The sequence below is a fragment of the Podarcis pityusensis genome (genome assembly GCF_964106645.2).
Source record: "Podarcis pityusensis genome assembly, chromosome: 12".
Classification (NCBI taxonomy): Eukaryota; Metazoa; Chordata; class Lepidosauria; order Squamata; family Lacertidae; genus Podarcis; species Podarcis pityusensis.
This window is the reverse complement of record NC_138037.1, coordinates 981646-1003790: the sequence shown is the minus strand read 5'-3', so window position 1 is coordinate 1003790 and position 22145 is coordinate 981646. Positions and strand designations below refer to the sequence as shown.

General features: G+C 54.2%; 1 protein-coding gene across 3 annotated transcripts; it reads left to right on the top strand.

The window, feature by feature from the left end:
• The first annotated feature begins 1739 nt into the window (after window positions 1-1739).
• DRC11L (dynein regulatory complex subunit 11 like) lies at window positions 1740-20898 on the top strand. Of its 3 annotated transcripts, XM_080975449.1 has the most exons (19): window positions 1740-1825; window positions 2987-3314; window positions 4169-4297; window positions 4615-4803; window positions 5434-5505; window positions 6240-6445; window positions 7760-7844; window positions 7996-8127; window positions 8293-8368; window positions 9055-9161; window positions 9279-9377; window positions 9522-9568; window positions 11356-11438; window positions 13285-13392; window positions 13514-13713; window positions 16083-16169; window positions 16344-16521; window positions 17249-17487; window positions 18858-20898. In XM_080975449.1, exons 1-19 carry the CDS (start codon window positions 1815-1817, stop codon window positions 18960-18962), a joined length of 2481 nt encoding a protein of 826 aa, XP_080831575.1. In that variant the 5' UTR covers window positions 1740-1814; the 3' UTR covers window positions 18963-20898. The 3 variants fall into 3 exon arrangements, with proteins under 3 accessions (XP_080831575.1, XP_080831576.1, XP_080831577.1); XM_080975450.1 differs by lacking the exon at window positions 13285-13392; XM_080975451.1 differs by lacking the exon at window positions 17249-17487.
• Window positions 20899-22145: the final 1247 nt, after the last annotated feature.

Sequence of the window (22145 nt, the reverse complement as noted above, 5' to 3'; positions counted from 1 at the left end):
AAACTCTACAATAAAAGACATTTAAAATGTCAAACACATACACCAGCTAACCATTCTGGTTGTATTCTTAGCTGGGGGAATAGAAAAGGTTTTCATCAGCCGTTTAATAGTTGGCCCAGAATTTCCAGTGGCAGAGAGTTCCATAGGACTGGGCCGTGTCACTGAAGGCTTGGTTTCTCATTGTTACCAAGCGGGTCTTGCCAACGACGCTCCGGCAGGTGACCTCGCAGATATTATAAGGGTCCGGGTGGTCCCTGAGGCACCATGGCACTAAGTTGCTCAGGGCTTTGGAAATGAAGGCGAGCCCCTTGCACTCTCCAACCTGGCTGGGGAGCGGACGGCTGCTGTGCTTTCCTCAGCTGCCCTCAGACCCTGGATCTCCTCAGGCTGGATTAACCATTAAGCAAACTAAGCACCCGCTTAGGGTATCAAGGGGGCACCACATAAATTTTCCATTTCCTGATTTTTAACATTGTCACCAGTTGCTCAGCTGAGCATTCATAGTCTCAGTTGAAGTCGTCTAAAAATCCCTACAGAACAAGGCAGGTGCCTTATCATTACCAAGTATAGAAACGTGTGATGCAAGGTTCATTTTGGTCTTCAGTTCGTTTTTTATTGAAAGATTTTCATGGATAACAAAGGTACATATAACGTTTTCAAATTATAGAGCCCTTTTTACAGGTCAGTTACATTTGGAGTGCAGCTGCTGCCACAGGCATTGCAAGGTTGAGTGTAGAAAGAAGGGGGATAATGATATTTCATTCTTTTGCATAGTGTATGTGCAGTTGTGTGGTTTTTTCCAATAAAGTTTTATTTGGTTTTACAAGTTGATTCAGACACACACACAAATTCTTGCAAATATTAAAATTATAACAAGATTCTTCCAAATCTTAGGACTTCCCTCCTCCCCTTCACGAGTTCTTTAAATACCTTTGTAAACTGCATATTATAAATTCATCCAAATTACTGTCCTCCATTATATCCAAAGTCTTTGTGACACTGCAATAGTTATTTAAAGCCTGCCAAAGAGTTCAAGTGTTTACATAGTTCTTTTAGATACAGTCTGTATTTGTCCCATTCTCTACTGAAGTTTTGATCTTTCTGATTTTCCCGGTCAGTCTTGCCATCTCTGCATAGTTTCATCTGCCAGGCCGCTTTTATAGGTCTCATTCTTCCAAGTCTGGGCAAGCATCCTTGCAGCAGCAGTAGCCTACATGAACAGTCTTTTGTGCAGTTTTGTGTCAGGTGAGTAGGTTCTTGAGGATCTGCTCAAATATTTTGCAATTAGAGGACATTTATCAAATGAAGTGAAAGTATACCAGATTAAAACATTATTTTCCATCTTACTGTAGGTTTTATTTCGAAAAGTAAAATTGTACAGATTATTGTTTATATTTTGAACTAGATATTTATGGGGGCACCAAAATCTTTTTAGGGACTCCAAAAAGTATTAATTCCCCCCTGCATCTCCTCCAAGGTCAGGAGCATCGGGGGCTCCTTCGTCAGCGGCCAGGGAGGGGCTGGCTCTCAGGCCCCCCAGTAAGGGATGCGGCCCTGGGCAGCAAACAGCTCCTTGGACGTGCCAGGGATCTGGGAGAAGCAGGTGCCAAACGGAGCCCTGCTGCTTGGAGCCTCCTCTGGTCCCGGGAGTGACCCCCCCCTTCCAGGTGGGCCCTGCGCTCTTCTGCAGGCGGGCCAGCCGGCCCCTTCCCTGTTCCCTCGTTTCCATGGGAACTGGCCGGGACAATCGGGGGTGGGGCCTCCCCGCCTTTCGCCTGCGAGGAACTCGGCGCCCGGGAGGCAGAGGGGGCAGCATGGCGAGCAGGTGCGGGCTTCTTGGGGCAACTTGCAAGAGCCGCGCTCGCTGAGTCCTCCGCTCGGCCGTCTCCGGGCTGCCCCGAGGAAGCCCCTCTGGGCAGGCGGGGATTCGGAGCCGCTCCCGGGGCGCGCGCTTGCCTTTAGGCGACGGGGCGCGCCCGGAGCTGGCTTGAGCGGCGCTGGCAAATCTGCAAAGGGGGTCGGGAGCACCGGGGCCGGCTACGGAGCAGAGACGGGGGTGGCTGGAGGAGGGAGGGGGCGCCAGGTGCGCGTGGAAAGGGAGGGGTCTGGTGTTCAGGAGCCCGAACACCCACCCGCCCCGCGCGCCATACAGTTCCGCCTGGTCAGATCTGATTTCCAGGCTTTGCCTGTTCGCGAGGGGCCCTCCATCACTCCTGCATCAATAGGGGGGGGGGGTTAGACTAGATGGCCCTTGGGGTCCCTTCCAGTTCCACCCTTCTGTTCTGTGATTCCATGAGCATCTGATCTCGCCGTGGACGGCTTTCTCTCCTGCCGCTTGCATTGGCCCAGGGGCGCCGGGGCTGCGTGGTTCCAGTTCCGTTGGCCCCGGCCAGTCCGAGGCCTTTCTCGACGGCGGCCGCCCCTTCCATGGCCAATTCGCCCCTCACAGGGCCGGATTTATGTTTGACGGGACCCTCAGCTCCTGAAGATAATGGGGCCTTTTATACGTCCAACTGTCCTCTGTCAACAACAAATTGTCGCTGTTTTTATTGTGTTGAATATATGCCATGCAACCTGTCCATGCAGAATGTAGGCACCCTATATATTGAAATGAGCAAACCAGTGATATTTGAGGGAGCAGGCGGGGCCATTACTTACATCATAGGAGCCAAAACAACACAACACAACACAACACAAAACACTGTTGCTGTATGTAGGTTTTATTTTATTTGTTTTTTATCTTATATTTTGGAAATGTACATCCAGTCCCCCCTCTAATTTTTTTGTGGGGCCCCCAAGAGAGTGGGGCCCTAAACTATGGCTTGTTTAGCTTAAACGTAAACCCGGCCCTGGCTCCTCAGCAAAGGAAGGCAACCTCCTTGCTGCGCGTTCCTGGCCTTCCTAGAGCCGTCGGAGCCCCGAGGGGCGGCGTGGGCTGCGGTGCGGACTGGGGACGCGGCTCTCCCTCCCTCCCTCCCTCCCGCAGCACGTTCGGGAAACTGTGGCAGGAGTCCCGGGTGGCCCTGAAGGAGCTTCTGGCGCAGGAGCTGCCGGCGCAGCCGACGAAGCCGGAGCGGAACCGGGCGGTGTTCTTCCACATGGTGGCCACTCTCTACCTGCGCTACATTCAGACGGCGCGGCGCCTCGAGGTTTGCTACGACCAGATGGTGCAGCCGCAGAAGCGCCTGGTGCTGCGGCCTCTGCTGGAGGGCGTGCTGGGCCGCATCCTGGAGCTCAAGCAGGAGCTCGTGGAGCTGGACCTGTCCGAGTACCACTACATGGACCACGTGCTGGAGGAGCTCAAGCTGACGCCGGTCAGTCCCGGGCTGGCAGCGGGGGGCGGGCGGAGTGCGGCGGGGAGAGATCCTGTGGGGTTCGTCCTTGCCCTCCTTCCAGGGGCCCCATAAGAAAGACCCCTGCTCTGCTCTCCTAGACTAGGCCTGAAAGGAAGAGCTTCGAAGGAGCCCCTCTCCCGAGGGCTGGGCGAATCTCAGGCTGCCTCGCGACAAGTAGGCGAGGTTCTAGTTCTCATTGTTTAGGCCGGGAAGGGCTGGAAGAGCGGGAGAAGGTGGTCTGGGCGGGGCTCCTGGCCAAAGGAGGGGGGGTTCTCAAGAAGGGGTGTCGGGAGAAAGGGGTGCCTCGAGCGCAGTGGCATCCAGGGAGACGGTTTGCGCAGGCTACGCTAAGCGGAGCTGGTCGCCTCCTCTCGGGACCCTTCCTGCCGTCCGCGGTGCCCCCGGTGGCAACAGGGGAAGGGACCGCTCCGTGCAGCCCACCCCCGACGGCGGGACGCTCCCTCCGCGGAGTCTGCGTGGCGCTGACCTTGATGCCACTTCTGTGCCAGGAAAAGCCTTGTTTCTCGAGGCCGTTTAAATCTTCCGTAAGCTGCTTTTAAAGAGATTAAAGCTGGCTTTAATTCGGCTTTTACGCTGCTCATTTATATGTATCCCGGCGTTTCGTGGCCTTCTTTCGGGGCTCTGTTGCCATTTTAACCCTTTGTCAGCGGCCGAAAAGCAGGGTAGAAATCAAGTAACCGAAACCGCAGGCCGCGTTTGCACAACGTGGGGCGCGTTTGGACGAGCCACCTCCAGGGTCCAGCCAGCCTGGGACTCCGCGGAAGAGGGGCGCCACCAACCCCCTCCCGCCCCCATCTCCCCCCTCTTTGCAGGCGGACATGGAGGTCCCCATTCCCAAGTACTTTCTCCACGAGCGCGCCAAGATCCTCCAGGACCGCCAGGACCTGTTGACCGGGCTCATGAGTCAAATGGGGCCCACCAAGAGTCAAGTGGGGTCCGCCGTGAGTGCCCCCTCCCTGGGAACGGGCCTCTGATCGGGCGAAGGGCTCCTGCTGGCGCTGCCGGTGCCAGGCTGGGCTTGGACCCGAGGAGGAGGGGAGGGCGGGTCTGCAGGTTTTTCCTGGGGGGCGCCTGGCGCAGGGCCCAGACCGCGGGAGCTTTCTGCACTCGCTCACGCCCTGCCCGGCCGGGATCCTTGCCCTCCGGTTCCTGGAGGAGCCCGGCGTGGCGGCCAGCAGCGTCCGACGGCGCCCTGCGCTGGGGCTTCCCGTGGCGGGCGCTGGCGCCCCGTCTGAAAAGGGCTGCCCCCTTCCCCCAGCCTCCGCGGCCCAGCATGCCGCGGGAGGAGGCGGTGCGGCTGATCCAGATGGCCGAGCGGATGCGCCAAGGCCGCCTGCGCGCGCGCTTCATGTGGGAGATCCGGAGGGACGAGGAGCGCGAGAGGAAGGTGCGCGAGAGCGGCTTCTATGAGCCCAACCGAGACGTGGCCGCCATCACCATCCAGAAGGTGAGGGGGGGGCATTGCCTCCAGGGAGGAGCGGGGGGGGGGCTGTTCCCCAAGGACTGTTCCCCTAGGACCACAAGGCGAGGAACGCCCGTTCTGGTTGGAGGCTAGGACGGATCCTGGAGAGAGGCGGGGTGGTCTTTCGAGGCGAGGGGGCGCAGGCTTCCTTCTTCCCCAGCGCAAAGAGACAGGACTAGCCTCCCCTGCCTTACTCCGCCGCTCTCCAGCTGCGACTCAAGGCGCTGGCGCCGTCGGGGGTGTGGTGGTTATGTTGACACCAGCTTAATCAGAAGGCCGAAGTCATGAATGTAGCCGAGAGACGCGCGTTGATCCCCCAAACCCACCTCGTCCCAAAGCTTTGCCGTCCGCTTTCCGCCCACCAAAATGTTGTAGAAAGGTGCCTTGCGGGCCTTTTTTTTGGGCGCAATGCTGCGCTGAACTATGGCGAGGCGGGTGTCCTCTTGGGGGAGTCGAGTGTCAAACTGTGGGGCGCCTCATTGAACTGAGCTTTCATAGGCTCGTGGTTGCCCCCCCCCTCACGCCCCACGAGCCTGGGCGGGTGAGCTCCTTGGTCAGTGCTGAGCGCAGTCCCGGGTGGGTCCCGATTCACGTCCCCACTTCCTCTTCCTCCAGATCTGGAAAGGGTGCGTGCAGCGACGACTCATTAAACTATCCCGGCAGATGGAGATGGTTTTCCTTGGCATGGTGAGCGCGCGCGCGCGCGCGCCCGCCCCCTGTGCCGGACTCTTGCCCTTGGCGCTACGGCCCTCCCGCCCCCTTTTTCCAAGCACCGCTGTCCGACTGGCTTGGAGGGCGCGGCCCCGACGGGGCGGGACGAGGGGTCGCCACTGGAACCGCCTTCCCTTCCCGCCGGGGCCAGCTCGGCTCCTGCGCCAGGAGCGGCTTAGCCGAAGCACCGCAGGAGGGTTTCGACGGGCGCCTCGGGGCTGGCGCAGGAGGGGGGGGAGGGAGGGAGGGATCGCGGCCTTGCTAGCCCCGCGCTTCTCGCCCCGGCGCGGCCCGGGCAGCCCAAGGCGCGTCCGTCTCCTGCGCCAAGCGGGGGTCTATCCGTGTCCCCCCCGTCCCGTTTCCGCCGGGGCTCTTCCCGCCTCCTCCCCCCCATTAGCGAGTGTTTAGTTCAGCGTTTTAAATAATTGTGTCCTCGGAATGATATTTAAAATCCATTTGGGGGGCAATGAGGCGGGAAAGTGCCTGGGCGCCGCGGCCGCTGCCGGGCAAGGAGGCGCCGCGCGCGCATATTACAAACTCATTACGGGGTAATTTACACGGCCGCGCTCGGCGCCCGCCTCCCATCTCGCCTAATGGCCTCGCCTGCGCCGTCGTATCTCTCCCTCCCTCCGGCTCGGCGTGGGGCTGGGGGGGGGGGAGGGAGAGGGAAGGTCGCCCCCCCCCAGCTGCTCACTGCCCACCCCGCGCAGGAGCTGGAGCCGGAGCTGGCGGGCCCCACGCCGGCCATGATCCGGGCGCAGCTGGGCGAGGAGCTGCGCCGCATGCGCCAGGCGGACTACGAGGCCGAGTACCAAGTGGCGCTCGACAACATCCGCGACACCATCTACGAAGTGGAAGGGCCCAGCATGTGCGAGGCGCTCAAGGACCAGCTGCGCCAGTGGTTCATCGAGTGCCGGTGAGCAGCAGAGAGAGGGCAGGGCGGCCCAGGAGAGCCTGGAGGGGCCCCGGGAATCAGCGGGAGGCTCCTCGGGTCCAAGGCTGCAATGAGCCTGTTAGGGCCAGTTTGAACAGTGGAAACCTGCAAGCGAAACATGAGCAGGAGAGGCAGTCTCTCCACCATGAATTCATCTAATCCTCTTTTAAAGCCATCCAAGATAATAACAACAACAACAACAATAAAAATAATCCCTTCTGACTGAATTGTTCCAGCCACTCTGGGCAGCTTCCAACTGTTAAGGGAGAAATTTGAGGGCTCCCTTGGACAAAAAACAAGGACCCCAGCCAGGAAGACCAGAGCAAAACAGCTGCCACTCTGCTTGGTCTTGATTGAAGACAGTCGCGACAGGACTCCCACCTGCCACCAGGTGGAACAAGATGGAAGCCCCGAACAAAAGAGAACCCAAACTTTGATTAGCTGCTAATCCCCATGTTACACCCCCCCCCCAAACTACATCACTAATGCATCATGAAAGGGGAGGTCTGGTGGCAGGAATCTGAGCATCCTGGACCCTGCCCCATGGTTCCCCTTGCCTCCACCAAACACCCATCAAGTGGAACAACAGAGACCTTTACATTTCCCTCTTTCCCAGCCAAGGTAATCACACCCTTTTGTCTTCATCTGGGTTTGTTATTTCTGGAATGGCTACCTGTCTGGCACTCAGGTATCAGGATGCCAGGGATTATCACTCAGGCAGAGGGGCTGCTGAGGAGCTGAGCTCACATGTCTAGATGAATTTCTGAAGTTTTCCCAGTGAGCCAGTACAGAGATACATTGATCAGTGAATTGTTACATTTGGTATCATACAGCAAAGACCCTTTGAATAGATAGGAAGAAACTGTGATGAAGTATTTTGTGGGGACAAATAACAAAAGTCACAAAAGTGATGGTTCTGATTTTGGTAGTGGGCCTCATGTGCATGATATCTGCTGGAGGGGCAACCCCCCCCAACCTACACATAAATTCCTGCAACAGAACATACATAAAAACAATAAAACCATAAACCTTAAAAAGCTTCCCTGTGCAGGGCTGCCTTCAGATGTCTTCTAAAAGTCATCTCCTTGCCAGTGGATGGGAGGGCGTTCCACAGTGTGGGGGCCACTATGGAGAAGGCCCTCTGGTGTCCATAGGTGCTGGGAGTTCCATAAGGGCTATCTTTTACCTGTCCTAAATCTCCCCAGTGGTAGCCCCCCTCCCTCAAGGGACAAGCTGGTCGGCTCTTCTCAGCGGACCATTGATGCTCACCCCCCCCCCCCATTCTGCCTCCCACAGCGACCTGGTTGGCTCCTTCCCCGACTACCCTGATGAGCAGATGGGGGGCTGCACTGTCCTCTTTGCTCAGAAGACCCCTGAAGAGGTATTGGATGGAAGGGCTGAAGAGGGGAGGGGGCTTGCAGTACCCCTCTGCCTTAAGGAGGAGCCTCCTGGAGGCTGCCACCCCCCCCCCAAGATACCCTCACTCCCCCCCAAGTCCATTCCTCTTGGAGTCACACGGATTCTCCCTGCAGGTGCAGAATGAGCTGGAACTGGCCGAACTGAAGGCAGAAAGCAAGAAGAAGGAGAAGAAGAAGGAGGAGAAAGACAAAGGGGAGAAGGAGAAAGGGAAGGAGAAGGAGAAAGGGAAGGAGAAAAAGAAAGCGGTGAGGAGTGGGGGGGTGGTTCCCTGCCCTGGCTGAACTCCATCTGCTCCCTGGGAGGCCACAGGGCAGAGTCCCCAGCCCACCTGTGCAGGGATGGGGATGGGAGCTGGGGGTGGGGAGACCTTAGGGGGTCTGCTGACGTGCTGGGTTTGAGGTTCTCCTCAGGAGGAAGACGAAGGCCTGCTTCTCCACCCCTCCAAGTTCCTGCCAACCATCAACCAGGGCTACCTGCGCTACACAGGTGAGGCAGGGCAGAGGGGAGCCCAGTGTGGGAGGGAAGGGGTCGCAAGCAGGGGGCTCTTGGGCCACTTCAACAGGCAGAGCTGCCAGCAGTGGGTCAATGTAGTGTCCCTTGCATGGGGGGGGGGCAGAAGGAGCCCACTCAGTGCCAGATTAAACCTTGTGGAGGCCCCTAGGCAGTCAAAATCTCAGGGCAAATTATCTCCAAATACGCGCTTGATTTTACCAACCAACGATTGGATTACACAAAACAAACAGTATCTGTTTTGATCCTTTGTCTCGGGGCCCCTAAAGGGGGGGGGCACAGGCTGGTGCCTACTCTGCCTATTTGTAATCTGGCTCTGAGCCCACCCCGCGGGGACAAGCGGGCATCGTGGGCACTCCAGGAGCTCCACGCCCAGCCCAGGGTGGCGGAGCACCCCACTCCAGACATGGCTAGGTGTTGGGCCAAACACAAGATCCCTGCATTGTTGGGGGTTGGACTAGATGACCCTTAGGGGCCCCTTCCAAATCTGCAGTTCCATCACTGAGCCCCAGACGTCCCTCCACGGTTCCTTCTGGCCCAGACCTCCTGTCCTCAAGTGGGCACTGACCGCAGCCATCATGGCAAGCTGGGCAGGGCTGCTGGGCACGGTGAGGGCTGGGGGTGGGGAGCACGGGGACATCAGCACTGCCTGCCCCCCCCAGGCTGCTGGAGTGACCAGGATGAGGCCATCAACTTTGAGCAGCGCTACCAGGAGGACCTGATCAAGGTGGACAAGCGGAAGGAGGTGGAGGAGGAGATACGGCTGCAGGTGGGTGCCCAGGTGGAGGGGCAGGCCTTGTCCTCAAAAATTCCAGGGGCCACAGAAGCTGGGCCCCTGCAGCCCTTTTCTGAGGCCCCCTCCCCTCCTCTCCCTTCCCCTGCTCAGGTGGATGAGCTGATGCGACAGGAGCTTCAGCAGCTCAAGCTGGCCATTGACCAGGAAGTAGCAAGGCCGGTCAAGGCCAAGGCCAAGAAGAGTGCCAAGGTCAGTGCAGGGGGGGGAGGCCTTTTATCCAAGGAGCATCCCCTGGGGGGGGCAATGAAGGAGGAGCCTGTCTTTCTGCCCCCCATTCACCTGCCCAGAGCTGCAGAACAACTTTTTCTGACTTTTTTTTTTTTTTTTGAGCAGAAAAAGGGAAAGAAAGGGAAAAAGGAGAAGGACCTGACACCAGACAGGTAGGTCCCCCTCTCTTCCTCCCCCCCATTCCTCCTGGCCATGCTGAAGGTGTGGCTCCTGGGTGGGTGGGGGTGCTGGGGGCACAGGGTGTGCCTGTGGGATGTGAAACACAAGAGCAGTCAAGTACAACATTCCTAGAGTGAACATGTTTACACATGGGGAGGAATGTTTGTCCAGCCAGCAGGTAAACTTCCTGTTTCCTTCTGGGCTGGGACAGACTTCCTCTGCATGTGACGAGAGGTGGGCGTGGCCTCACCTGTGCAGGTAATGACAAAAGCACAGGGCAGGGCAGCCATCTCTCTTTTGACTACATGCATCGAAGAAGCAACATCTGCTTAGCCAAAGATGCTCTCTTGGAGAGTACAAAGGGACTGTTTCTTTATGGGATAGTTTCCAGGTGTATGTTACTTTTTTAAGCTAAGTCTGCCTTCTGGGATCTGATTGTGAACAGAATGTGAGTAAACTCTTTTTATACTTTTATAGAAGACTGTGTCGTGTCTTATCTTTTATGAGGGAATAAGGGGAAAATACCAGAACAGTTATTATAGAGGCTTAAGCAAGTCTGTGCAAATACATCTGCTGTGAGTTTAAAAGGGGGAATGTTACTCTGCTAAATTGTGAACTTGTTTACACAAGTTGGAAAGGCTATAATCAAACAATATATCCTCTCCTGCATCCCTGAATATTTCCACAGTGCCATGGGGTCAGAGGCATACAAAAGTGGGTGCAGTGGGTGTGATCCGCCCCGGATGCCATCCCTGAAGGAGGGTGACATCGCCATGGGCAGCGCCCCTCCAGGATGCTCCCTGCTGCCGACGCCCCCCCAGGATGCATGCTGCTGCTGCTAGCTCCACCTCTGCTCATCCCTATGGGCAATTCACCACCCCAGGTGCCCAAGAGGCTTCCTCTGTTACTGCATGGGATTGGCCTACACTTTTCTGCTTTGCCTCGGAATGGCTAGGAGCCCAATTGCTCACCTGTGTGCTCCCCGAGACTCTCCTCTGCTCTGGGCACCTTGGCAGAGAGCGCAAGGGACAGGAAGGGGCGCAGATACAGCTCCTTTCCAAGTGAGCCTAGAGATGTCTCTGCTTGCAATAAGCTCCAGGGGCCTCCTGGCAGTTTCCTCCCTGCGAGAAATGAGGTTGCAGGGAACCAGGCAGAGGGCCTTCTCGGTGGTGGTGCCCGCTCCGTGGAACGCCCTCCCAGCCGATGTCCATGAGATGAGTAACTATACAGCCTTTAGAAGACATCTGAAGGCAGCCCTGTATCAGGAAGTTTTTAATGCTTGACATTTTATTATGTTTTTATATGTGCTGGAAGCCGTCCAGAGTGGCTGGGGAAACCCAGCCAAATGGGAAGTGTATAAATAATAAAACTATTATTATTATTTAATAATAATAATAATAATAATAATAATAATAATAATAGCTAGTAGCCACGAAGTTTCCTGTAACCTCACTTCTCGCAGTGAGGGAACTGCCAGAAGACCCTCGGAGGAGGACCTCGGTGTCTGGGCTGAGCGATGGAGGTGAAGGCCATCCTCTGCTCCAGGAATTTCTCTAATGACATCTTAAAGCCACCCAGGTTTTCTCCTGCAGGAGTGATTGTTTTTAACAAAATTAATTTGCCCAGGCAGACAAAGGAAGTGATCGCACAGAGTTCTCTTCTCTAGCAAATTTACAGGAAAGCTCTGTGAGTCGCTGCCTGTCTGGCGAAACATGAAATGTTGCTGGGGGACCCTGCCCCCCCCCGGCTGAGCCTTGCCTCCCTCCCCTCTGTCCCTCAGGACCCTCGAGTCCCTCTATGAGGAGCTTGTGCGCGAAGGCATCATTAAGAAGCCACAGAAGGTACATCTGGCCGATTACACAGGTGAGTCATCTTGCCTTCCACCCTGATTTTATTTCTCCGCGGAACTCAATGTGGCATCCATGGTTCTCCCTCTCTGCCTTTAATGCTCACAACTGTGGGATGTGAAACACAAGAGCAGTCAAGTACAACATTCCTAGAGTGAACATGTTTACACATGGGGAGGAATGTTTGTCCAGCCAGCAGGTAAACTTCCTGTTTCCTTCTGGGCTGGGGCAGACTTCCTCTGCATGTGACTAGAGATGGGTGTGGCCTCACCTGTGCAGGTAACGACAAAAGCATAGGACAGGGCAGCCATCTCTCTCTCTTTCACCACATGCATTGAAGAAGCAACATCTGCTTAGCCAAAGATGCTCTCTTAGCCTCCAGCCAAGGTACCTTAACCTGAGGTACCACTGTATATGTTACTTTTCTAAGCTAAGTCTGCCTTCTGGGATCCAATTGTGAACAGAATGATGTGTGAGTAAATCTTTTTTATACTTTTATAGAAGACTGTGTTGTGTCTTATCTTTAATGAGGGAATAATGGGAAAATTCCAGAACATTTATTATAGAGGCTTTAGCGAGCCTGAGCAAATGCATCCGCTGCTAGTTTAAAAGGGGGATGTTACTCTGCTAAATTGTGAAACAATTTGGAAAGGCTATAATCAAGTTGGAAAGGCTATAATCAAAAAAATATATCCTCTCCTGCATCCCTGAACATTCCCAGAACAACAACCCTGCGAGGTAGGTTAGTTCGAGAGGCAGCAAGCCGCCCAAGGTCTCCCAGGGAGCTTCATGGCCGAGGGGGATTTGAACCCTGGTCTCTCCCAGGTCCTAGTCCCACACTCTAACCCAGGCATAGGCAAACTCGGCCCTCAAGATGTTTTGGGACTACAACTCCCATCATCCCTAGCTAACAGGACCAGTGGTCAGGGATGATGAGAATTGTAGTCTCAAAACATCTGGAGGGCCAAGTTGGCCTATGCCTGCTCTAACCACTACACCATCTCTTGGACATAAGATACAACAGAGCAGCTCCTCCTCCTCCTCCTCTCCTTTCCTCTGCTGCCATTTCTTCGATTGGACTCCCTCTGGGGGGATATTAGCAAAATCCCCTTTACTCCACCTCAGCCATGGAATGTGTGCCACTGGGCATGTACAGAGAACCGTTGCTCACAATCTGCCATAGAGTGGTAGGGCTGGAAGGAACCTCCTGGGGGGCTGCTGGGTCCAACCAACACGAATAGCGAGGCCTGTTTGCCTGACCACGAATGTCCCACCAAACCAACCTGCCAGAGAAGGGAGGGGACTGACAATCCAGAATGCGGCAGCTAGACTGGTGACTGGGAGTGGCCGCCGAGACCACATCACACCAGTCCTGAAAGACTTGCATTGGCTCCCAGGGCATTTCTGAGCACAATTCAAAGTGCTGGTGTTGACTTTGAAAGCCCTTGGCCCAGTAGATCTGAAGGAGCGTCTCCACCCCCATCATTCAGCCCGGACACTGGGGTCCAGCTCTGAGGGCCTCATGGCGGTTCCCTTCCTGCGAGAAGCCAAGTTACAGGGAACCAGACAGAGGGCCTTCTCAGTGGTGGTGCCCACCCTGTGGAACGCCCTCCCATCAGATGTCAAGGAAATAAGCAACTATCTGACTTTTAGAAGACATCTGAAGGCAGCCTTGTTTAGGGAAGTTTTTAATGACTGATGTTTTACTATGCTTTTATATTTGCTGTAAGCCACCCAGAGTGGCTGGGACAACCCAGTCAGATGTGTGGGGTACACAACATATATTATTATTATTATTATTATTATTATTATTATACACTGGCTGAGGGCCTGTTCCTCTTGCCTCCCCTTTTCCACACCAGGTGACTTCTGCTACCTGGGCACCTACCTCCGCCAGCAGGAGATAGAGCCAATCCCCTCCACTTTGGACGTGCGCCAGAACATTGCCCTGTATGCCGTCCTGCGTCTGGGTAGGGCAGCAGCCAGTCCCCCATCCCATAATGTGCCCCGGGTGTTGCTTCCAGACCGTTGCCCTGGGTCCTGCCCTCTTTCTCTGGGTGTGGAGACCCCCTTTCTCGCCTCCCCCCACAGGCTCTCAGGCTGTGCATGAGATGGCCCCCCTGGTGAAGTCCCTCCTCCTGGCCGGTCCAGGGGGGACTGGGAAGAAGATGCTGGTCCACGCCGTGTGCACAGAGACAGGCGCCAACCTTTTTGACCTCTCCCCAAGGAACCTGGTTGGGAAGTACCCAGGCAAGGCCGGCCTTCAGATGATGATCCACCTGGTGTTCAAGGTATGGCCTGGTAGGGAGGGGGCAAGCTCCAGCAGAGGCAGTTTTAGGGGAACGGGGATGGGTCATCAAATTATGGGATCGCACAGGGCGCTGGGGAAATCTAAGAGTCCAAAGTCCTCCGCTGGGTCCTGGCATTGTAGCTGGCGAGGGTCGCTATAGGGCTGGCTGGAAGGAAGAAGGGGAGCAAGGAAGATTTATTTATTTATCTATCTCATAAAACCTATACACTGCTTGATAGGTGTTTGTTTTTCAAAAAAAAAACACCTCATGTGGAAATGTTGTGGATATTAGGAGAGGATATAATCATTTAAGTTGAGAAATCCAGTCTGGCTTGTCCAGATTGGATTGTTTCTGGTAAATTTCCCCTTTAGTTCCCTCTTAAAAACAATACAGTGGTACCTTGGGCTACAAACACTTTGGGTTACAGACTCCGCTAACCCGGAAGTAGTACCTTGGGTTAAGAAGTTTACCTCAGGATGAGAACAGAAATTGAGTGGGGCAGCACAGTGGCAGCGGGGGGCCCCATTAGCTAAAGTGGTACCTCAGGTTTGTGGGGAATGTTCAGGGATGCAGGAGAGGATATATTGTTTGATTATAGCCTTTCCAGCTTGTGTAAACAAGTTCACAATTTAGCAGAGTAACATTCCCCTTTTTAAACTCACAGCGAATGTGTTTGCTCAGGCTCGCTAAAGCCTCTATAATAACTGTTCTGGTATTTTCCCCCTATTCCCTTATAAAAGATAAGACACAACACAGTCTTCTATAAAAGTATAAAAAAGATTTACTCACACATCATTCTGTTCACAATAGGATCCCAGAAGGCAGACTTAGCTTAGAAAAGTAACATATGCCTGGAAACTATCTCATAAGGAGACAGTCCCTTTGTCCTCTCTGGGCTGGAGGAGAAGAGAGCATCTTTGGCTAAGCAGATGTTGCTTCTTCAACGCATGTAGTCAAAAGAGAGAGATGGCTGTTCTGCCCTGTGCTTTTGCCATTACCTGCACAGGTGAGGCCACGCCCACCTCTAGTCACATGCAGAGGAAGTCTGCCCCAGCCCAGAAGGAAACAGGAAGTTTACCTGCTGGCTGGACAAACATTCCTCCCCATGTGTAAACATGTTCACTCTAGGAATGTTGTCCTTGACTGATCTTGTGTTTCACATCCCACAAGGTTAAGAACAGTTGCAGGTTAAGAAGGGACCTCCGGAATGAATTAAGTTTGTAACCGGAGCTACCACTGTAGTGACACGACAGTCTTCTTTTAAAAGTAACCGTAAAGTTTACTTGCATTCAGGTCACAGTATTGTCCTGAAGACAGGCTTTAGCTTGTAGTTACAGGTACACGTGTAGAGAAAAGAAGTCTGAGGTGGGCCTGAGAATTAATTAAGCCTTGGGGCTTCCATCCTCTGTAAGGACGAGCCATGTGCTGGTGGCTCAGAGCCAGCAGAAGATGGAACAAGAGCAGCAAAAGAGGCAAAGAGCAAAAGAGGAAGATGGCTGCGTGACTGGCCCTTTTGTAGGGTCTCCCAGGGTCAAGCCCATACCTGGTCACACGGGGAGGATACTCCCGAGCAGGTGTGACAGGAAGTCCTCCTGGCTGGAGCAACATTTCCCTGTGTGTACACTCTAGGAAGACACGGGTGGTGCTGTGGGTTAAACCACAGAGCCTAGGGCTTGCTGATCAGAAGGTCAGTGGTTCGAATCCCTGCGACTGGGTGAGCTCCCGTTGCTCGGTCCCTGCTCCTGCCAACCTAGCAGTTCCAAAGCATGTCAAAGTGCAAGTAGATAAATAGGTGCCGCTCCGGTGGGAAGGTAAACGGTGTTTCCATGCGCCGCTCTGGTTTGCCAGAAGCGGCTTAGTCCTGCTGGCCACATGACCCAGAAGCTGCACGCCGGCTCCCTTGGCCAATAAAGCGAGATGAGCGCTGCAACCCCAGAGTCGGCCACGACTGGACCTGATGGTCAGGGGTCCCTTTACCTTTACCTTTTACACTCTAGGAAACAGGAAATGTTGTGTTTGACTGCTTCAGTGAATGATACATCCCACACCTCAAAGGGGTTTGCAAAAAGCTGAGCCTCAGCCCCTTCATGTGCCCCTCTAGCAAAACACAAATGGTTGCTTTTGGCTGCAGCAAAGACCCACACAACTCTCCTCCATCTGGTCAACTTCTAAACGGAGCCTTGGTGGTGCCCCAGGGCTCTGCCATGGCCTTCCTCTCTGGAGATGGAGCGATGCAGCGGTAGTTTGGGAGCAGCTGCACCAACCCCACCCCACGCCCCCAGCCTCACCTTGCAGACCTTCTGGTCCTAAAGGTGGGGTCACTTTCCAGCAGCTGCCCACAGCTCTTTTTTGTGCCCCATGTTCTGCAGGTGGCCCGTCTGCTGCAGCCATCCGTCATCTGGGTGGGGGACACAGAGAAGACCTTTTACAAGAAGGTCCCCAAAGAGGAGAAGGAGGTGAGTGAGGTGGGAGGAGAACAGCCTTGACAATAATAGCCTTGATGTCCCATAACCTGGAAAAAAGCAGGTTGAAGCTGGCTGGGGGTCACGCCAATCTGCTTCCCTGGGGGAGAGGCTCAGTGCCATCTTTATCCCTGGCCTGGGGCTGATGGGGTGGCTGCTGCCCCACAGCACGACCCCAAGCGGCTGAAGAAGGACCTGCCCAAGGCGTTGAACCTGCTGAAGGCTGAGGACCGCGTCCTCCTGATGGGAACGTCCAACCAGCCCTACCTGGCCGACATCAAGGGCCTCTGCAAGACCTACGAGAGGATCCTCCTCATCCACCGGCCAGACTATGCCTCACGCTACGGTGAGGAGAGGGGCTGGGGCTGGTGTGGGGGCACAGGGTGTGTTTTGGGAAGGATCCAAACACTCAGCCGGTCTCCGGGAGGCAGTAGCTGTGTTAAATTCCGGGAATAAATCCTGAACTGCTGGGATGTTGTTTCGTCCAGCCTTGACTGACTTTTGGGGTGGAAAATGACCCCCAAGCAGGATCTTTCATGGGGCTTAAGGACCCCACTAAGGAGGACAGAGGGTAGAGGATGCAAGTCATGGGTGGCCGTGGTCTTGTGAATCATGGACCTGTCATTGCACAGCAGCCCCTTCAGGTCAGGGAAGTTTTCAATGTGTGACTTTTTAATGTATTTTTAATCTTTGTTGGAAGCCGCCTAGAGTGGCTGGGGAGGCCCAGCCAGATGGGTGGGGTACAAATAATAAATTATTATTATTATTGTTATTGTTATTATTATTGTTATTATTATTTATTATTATTATGTGGGTCACCCTTGCTGATTCCAGCATCCTTCTGGTCAGAGCTTCCAGAACAGTTCAGTCAAGCCACCCATAGCCGTTTTCGGTTTATACATTTCGTAAAATATATACACCGCTTGCTTGTTTAAAGAAGCATCAAAGCGGTAGATAGGATACTAGAAAACATTGCAGGAAATAGGATACTTGCTGCCTCAGTCCAGGCACCTGGGGGCTGAGGCCGCGAGACAGAAGGGGGCCTGACAGACCCCCTTCCCCCCTTTCCCCAGTGACGTGGAAGCGGCTGGTCGAGAGGCACGGAGGGGTCGTCACCAGCACCCTGGACCTCAGTGCGCTGGCGAAGGTGTCGGACGGCTACAGCCAGGGCAGCATGGCCGAGGCAGTGAAGTCCGTGCTGAGCGAGAGGCGCCTCCTGCAGCTGCCCAAAAGGCCGCTGAACGCCGGGGAGCTCCTGCAGATGCTGGCCAGGGCAGACCCCATCTACCCCGCGGAAGAGGCCATGCTCAGGGTGCGTAGCCTGTCCTGCCCCCGCCCCAGGTGGCCTCTGGCGCCCCCTGCTGGGTGGCTGGCCTCGCCCTGAGGCTCCGGGAGAGAAACCCACCAGCCTCTTCCCCTCCCCTTGTTCTGTGGCCACCCTTTGGGCTGGGGGTGGCCAGGCGAGCCACGTCCCCCCCCCCAGTGGAATGGGGTCTGAGCTCGGAGCTCAGACATGCAGATGTTCTCACGTTGCTGGCAGAGCGGGAAAAGAGAAGGGAGGACTAGAAAGAGAGGGAGCCCAGGCAGGTAGGAGAATATATAGCTCTGTGCTCCCCCTGTCAGGACAAAGTAGGGGGGGGGTGTCTCTCACAGAGCTCTCTCTCTAGCAAGTTTACAGGGAAACTCTATGAGCTTCAGCTCCTATCTAGCAAAACAAGACTTGTTGCTGTGACTGCGTTTTAAACACAGGAGCCAACTCCTAGGGGCTGAGGGGTCTTCACACACCCCAATGAAATATTTGAGGGGGCCGGGACCCCCCAAAGTTGGTGGGCATTGCCATTCAAATGGTGTGCATGCACCATGTCATGTGATTGATTATGTAGGGCAGTGCTTATCTTCCCCCCCTGCAATATTTTATTCAAGTTGGCACCCCTGATTTTAAATATCCCACAAGCATTGGGCCGGAAACACAGAAACATGAAAATGAATGAAATATTTATTGCTAAAAGCTATAAGCTGTCACAATTGGTCGCAGTGCCTACAATACAAATAATTAATTTAAAACGGAACAGCAACAGCAGCAAAGCAAACACAGAGAAATGCGAAAATCGCACCTGCATAAGTTAAGCTCCCCACGTCTCACACTTGCCCTTATGATACTTGCCTTGGTGCCTCGCGCTCAACTTACTTGCAGCCAAGGCAAATTTTAGAAGCTGTGCAGTAAGAATACATTATTGCCAGCCAGCAAAATAGAGATTTGCTCAAGGGGAGGTTGGTTGGGGAGAGAGAGCAAAGGATGTAATCAAGTAATTTTTGTCTAGGCGCAGTGGTGTCCAAACGGTTTTTTTTGGATTTTACCCCAGGAAATAAACTGCCACAGTGGCAGGATTAAATTGACCAGCAGGCCGGATTAGACCCCCAAAATGGACTTTGGACATGCCTGGTCTAGGGGATGTATATAAAGAGCATCGTAACAAATAGTGTGTAGAGTTGGGCCCAGTCCCCTGCAAGGCAGGAATAGGCAGCTGGGATCGAACCTGCAGCCTTGGCCTTAGCAGCACCAGCCTCTAACCCACTGAGCTATTGTCCCACCTGCCCTTTCTCTGAGCCCCGCCTTCCTCCACCCCCTTGGGCAGGGTCCCTTTCCTGAAAGTCTCCCGCCTTCTGGGCCTCCTCCTGCAGGATTGGTACAGCAAGACCCCCCTGGGCAAGAAGAAGATGCTGGCCGAACAGGAGAAGCTCAGGGCAGCCGATGCGAAAGACAAAAAGAAGAAGAAGAAGAAATAGGAGAGAGGGGAGGGGAGGGGAGGGGAGGGGAGGGGGAAGCAGACGCTTTGCAGCTGCAGCATAAATGAGTTACGTGCAAAGGCTGGCATGGCGCACGTGTGTGGGGAAGTGGGTGTCTGCGACCCCTAAGTGTGCTCCCGGGAATCATGGAATCGTGGCATTGGAAGGGTCCCCCAAAGCACATCTAGTCCAACCCCTGTCATGCAGGAATCTCAACTGAAGCATCCATGACAGGTGGCCATCCGGCCTCTGCTTAAAAACCTCCCAAGGCAGGACAGTGTGCGCAGGGGTCATGGGAGACACGTATGGGTGCAGGATGAGGCCTGGACAAGCTATCATTGGTAGGGAACTCAGCCCTCAGGAGGACTGGCTTGCTTCTGGGCAGGTGGGCTTCATGGTCCAAAGTGGTGAACAGGGCCTACTGACCACAAGGAGTCCTGGAGGCCAGGGGATGTCAGTTCAGGGAGCTTGAGGGACAGGGGCTGCCCTACACTGGGGGGTCAGGTCTGATGCATCGCCCCGGCCTTGGGCCTCTCCAGAGTTAGGCCTTAAGGACCCCGGGGCTGGAGCTGCTCTGCAGCCTTGCTCAGGCCAGACTGATTTGGAAGCTACGTGAAATGGCACTGGGCAGCCCCCTGCCCCCCAGGAGAGTGATCTGGGGCTGACCCTTGAGCCACATCCAGCCCCTGACCTAGTTTGGGGACCTTCCAATTCCATCCATTTGGTGGGGAGTCAGGTACAGGGCAATCTGGGGCTGCCTCAGCCCCACCCAGGCAAATCAGCCCGAATCTGCCCCACTCAGTTTGCACTCTGGAATCTGGCTGGATCCAGTGCACAGCCTAAGCATTTAGCCATCTCCTGGGGGCTGGGGAGGCACCAGTCTTGTTCTCTGAGAAATTGGCTCTGCAGGGGGGAAGTGGCAAAACTGTCTGGGGGTTGACGTACTGTGTATCGTGATGCCGTTTGGGGTCAAGCAGGGCTCTTACGCAGTGGGGGGGGGCTGCCTAGAGAGAGCAGGTCCTCCTCCTCAAGTAGAACATAGAATCTCAGAACGGTAGAGCTGGAAGGGACCTTGAGGGTCAACTAGGCCAGCCCCCTGCAATGCAGGACTCTCTTGCCCAGTGGGGCTTGAACCCACAACCCTGAGATTCAGAGTCTCGTGCCCTACTTGGAGCAAGCCAGAAGGCAAGCGGCTCTTGACTTTACTTGTCACAGCCGCATGCAGAGAGAAGCTATAATTATAGATTGAGAAAACAACCAAGTTGCTTGTTGCAGTGTGGTGTAGTGGTTAGAGCATTGGACTAGGACATAGGAGAGCGCAGGGATCAAATCCCCCACTCAAACATGAAGCTCACTGGCTGACCCTGAGTGAGTCACTGCCTCTCAGCCTAACCTACCTCACAGGGTTGTTGTGGGGATTAAATGAGGAGGGGGAGAGCCCTGAGTGCCACTTTCAGGTCCCTGGAGGGAAAGGTGGGATAGAAATGTAATAAGCCAATGCGGAAAGGGAAGTTTCTGGGACTAGCCTAACCAGCTGATCTGGTGGCCCTGAGAGATAGAGAGAGAAAGAGGGTCAGCCTACAAGGTTGAAGATAACAGGGATCGCCTGGAGGCCCCTAACTCACTCTCTCTTAACACGCCTCTTCTGCAAACTGAGTCGCACCCAAGCTGCCAACCTCTTTCCCCCAGGCTGGAGAAGCAGTTGTGTCACTTTTCAAAAAGGGAGCCTGAAATGTTGGGGGAACTTTTGAGGAAAGTGCAGCAGTGCTAGTGGAATGAAAGGGGGAGGGGATTGGGAGTGTGTTAAAGGGCACCAGCCGAAGCTCCTGCCAAAAAACTTTGCAGAATTGTCCTGCCTGGAGCTCTGGGTGTCCTCTTGCTTCAATCTATTGTGTGCTTGGTTGGAAATAAAAGACATGGATGTCCTTAAATAGAACATAGACTCAGTGGTTTCCTTTTGTATCTGAGACCCCCACCCTCGGCAGAAGGAGATGGCAGGTCCCTAAGTGGGTGGTGGTGGTGGTAGTAGTAGTAGTAATAATAATAATAATAATAATAATAATAATAATAATAATATATTTTTTATTATTATTAACCCATCTGACTGGGTTGCCCCTGCCACTCTGAGCGGCTCCCAACAGAAAATTAAAAGCACAACAAAACATCAAACATTAAAAACTTCCCTAAATAGGGCTGCCTTCAGATGTCTTCTAAAAGTTGGATAGTTGTTTATTTCCTTGACAACTGATGGGAGGGCATTCCACAGGGCGGATGCCACTACTGAGAAGGCCCTCTGCCTGGTTCCCTGTAGCCTCACTTCTTGCAGGGAGGGAACCACCAGAAGGCTCTCAGCGCTGGACCTCAGTGTCTGGACTGAATGATGGGGACGGAGACACTCCTTCAGGTATACTGGGCTGAGGCCATTTAGAGCTTTAAAGCTCAGAACCAACACCACTTTGAATTGTGCTTGGAAACGTACTGGGAGCCAATGTAGGCCTTTTGAGACCAGTGTTATGTGGTCTCGGCGGCCACTCCCAGTCCCCAGTCTGGCTGCCGCATTCTGGATTAGTTGTAGTTTCTGGGTCACCTTCAAAGGGAGCCCCACGTAGAGCGCATTGCAGGTGCATTGGCTGCCTGATTTCATCCCTGTATTTGTTGAATCCTGGCAAGACTTTTGAGGCGAGTAAACCTTATATTTTTATTGTTTACTTAAATTGAATGAGAGCGATTTCTTGGTTAAAAAGGAAACATAAAAAGGGAGAAGGTCATTCAAGTCTGCCTAAGCATCCTTGGAGGTCATAATTGTTCTCAAAGATTATCCTAAAATAAGTTGTGCATGGAAGGAGATTTTCAGCTCCCCAAAGGGCACTTTGGGTGGAAATCTCAGAGGATGACCATTCCCTCACTGTCTGTCTCCAGGATGAGCATTTTCCTCACTTTGGAAAGGGGCCTTATTTTCCAGAATTGGGTCTGCTTTTTGTGAGCTGAAGAAAAATGTTTTCTCATGTGCGGGGGACTTTTGGGAAGGCACTCTGCACATGCTTGCAAACATTTGGAATCTCCCCAGGTCTGCCACAAAACACCTCCCTTGGCTCAAATGCTGCAATGTATTTTGGGAGCTGATGATAAAAGAAGCCGGCAGGCAGGCAGGCAGGAGGTGGCTGCCAAGAGAACTATTTATAT

What these genes read in the sequence shown, in the direction of transcription:
- DRC11L (XM_080975449.1), top strand. An exon ending in AGGAGGAGATACGGCTGCAG is followed by an intron (nt 9,162 to 9,278) that starts GTGGGTGCCCAG and finishes TCCCCTGCTCAG; the next exon opens with GTGGATGAGCTGATGCGACA. An exon ending in AGGCCAAGAAGAGTGCCAAG is followed by an intron (nt 9,378 to 9,521) that starts GTCAGTGCAGGG and finishes TTTTTTGAGCAG; the next exon opens with AAAAAGGGAAAGAAAGGGAA.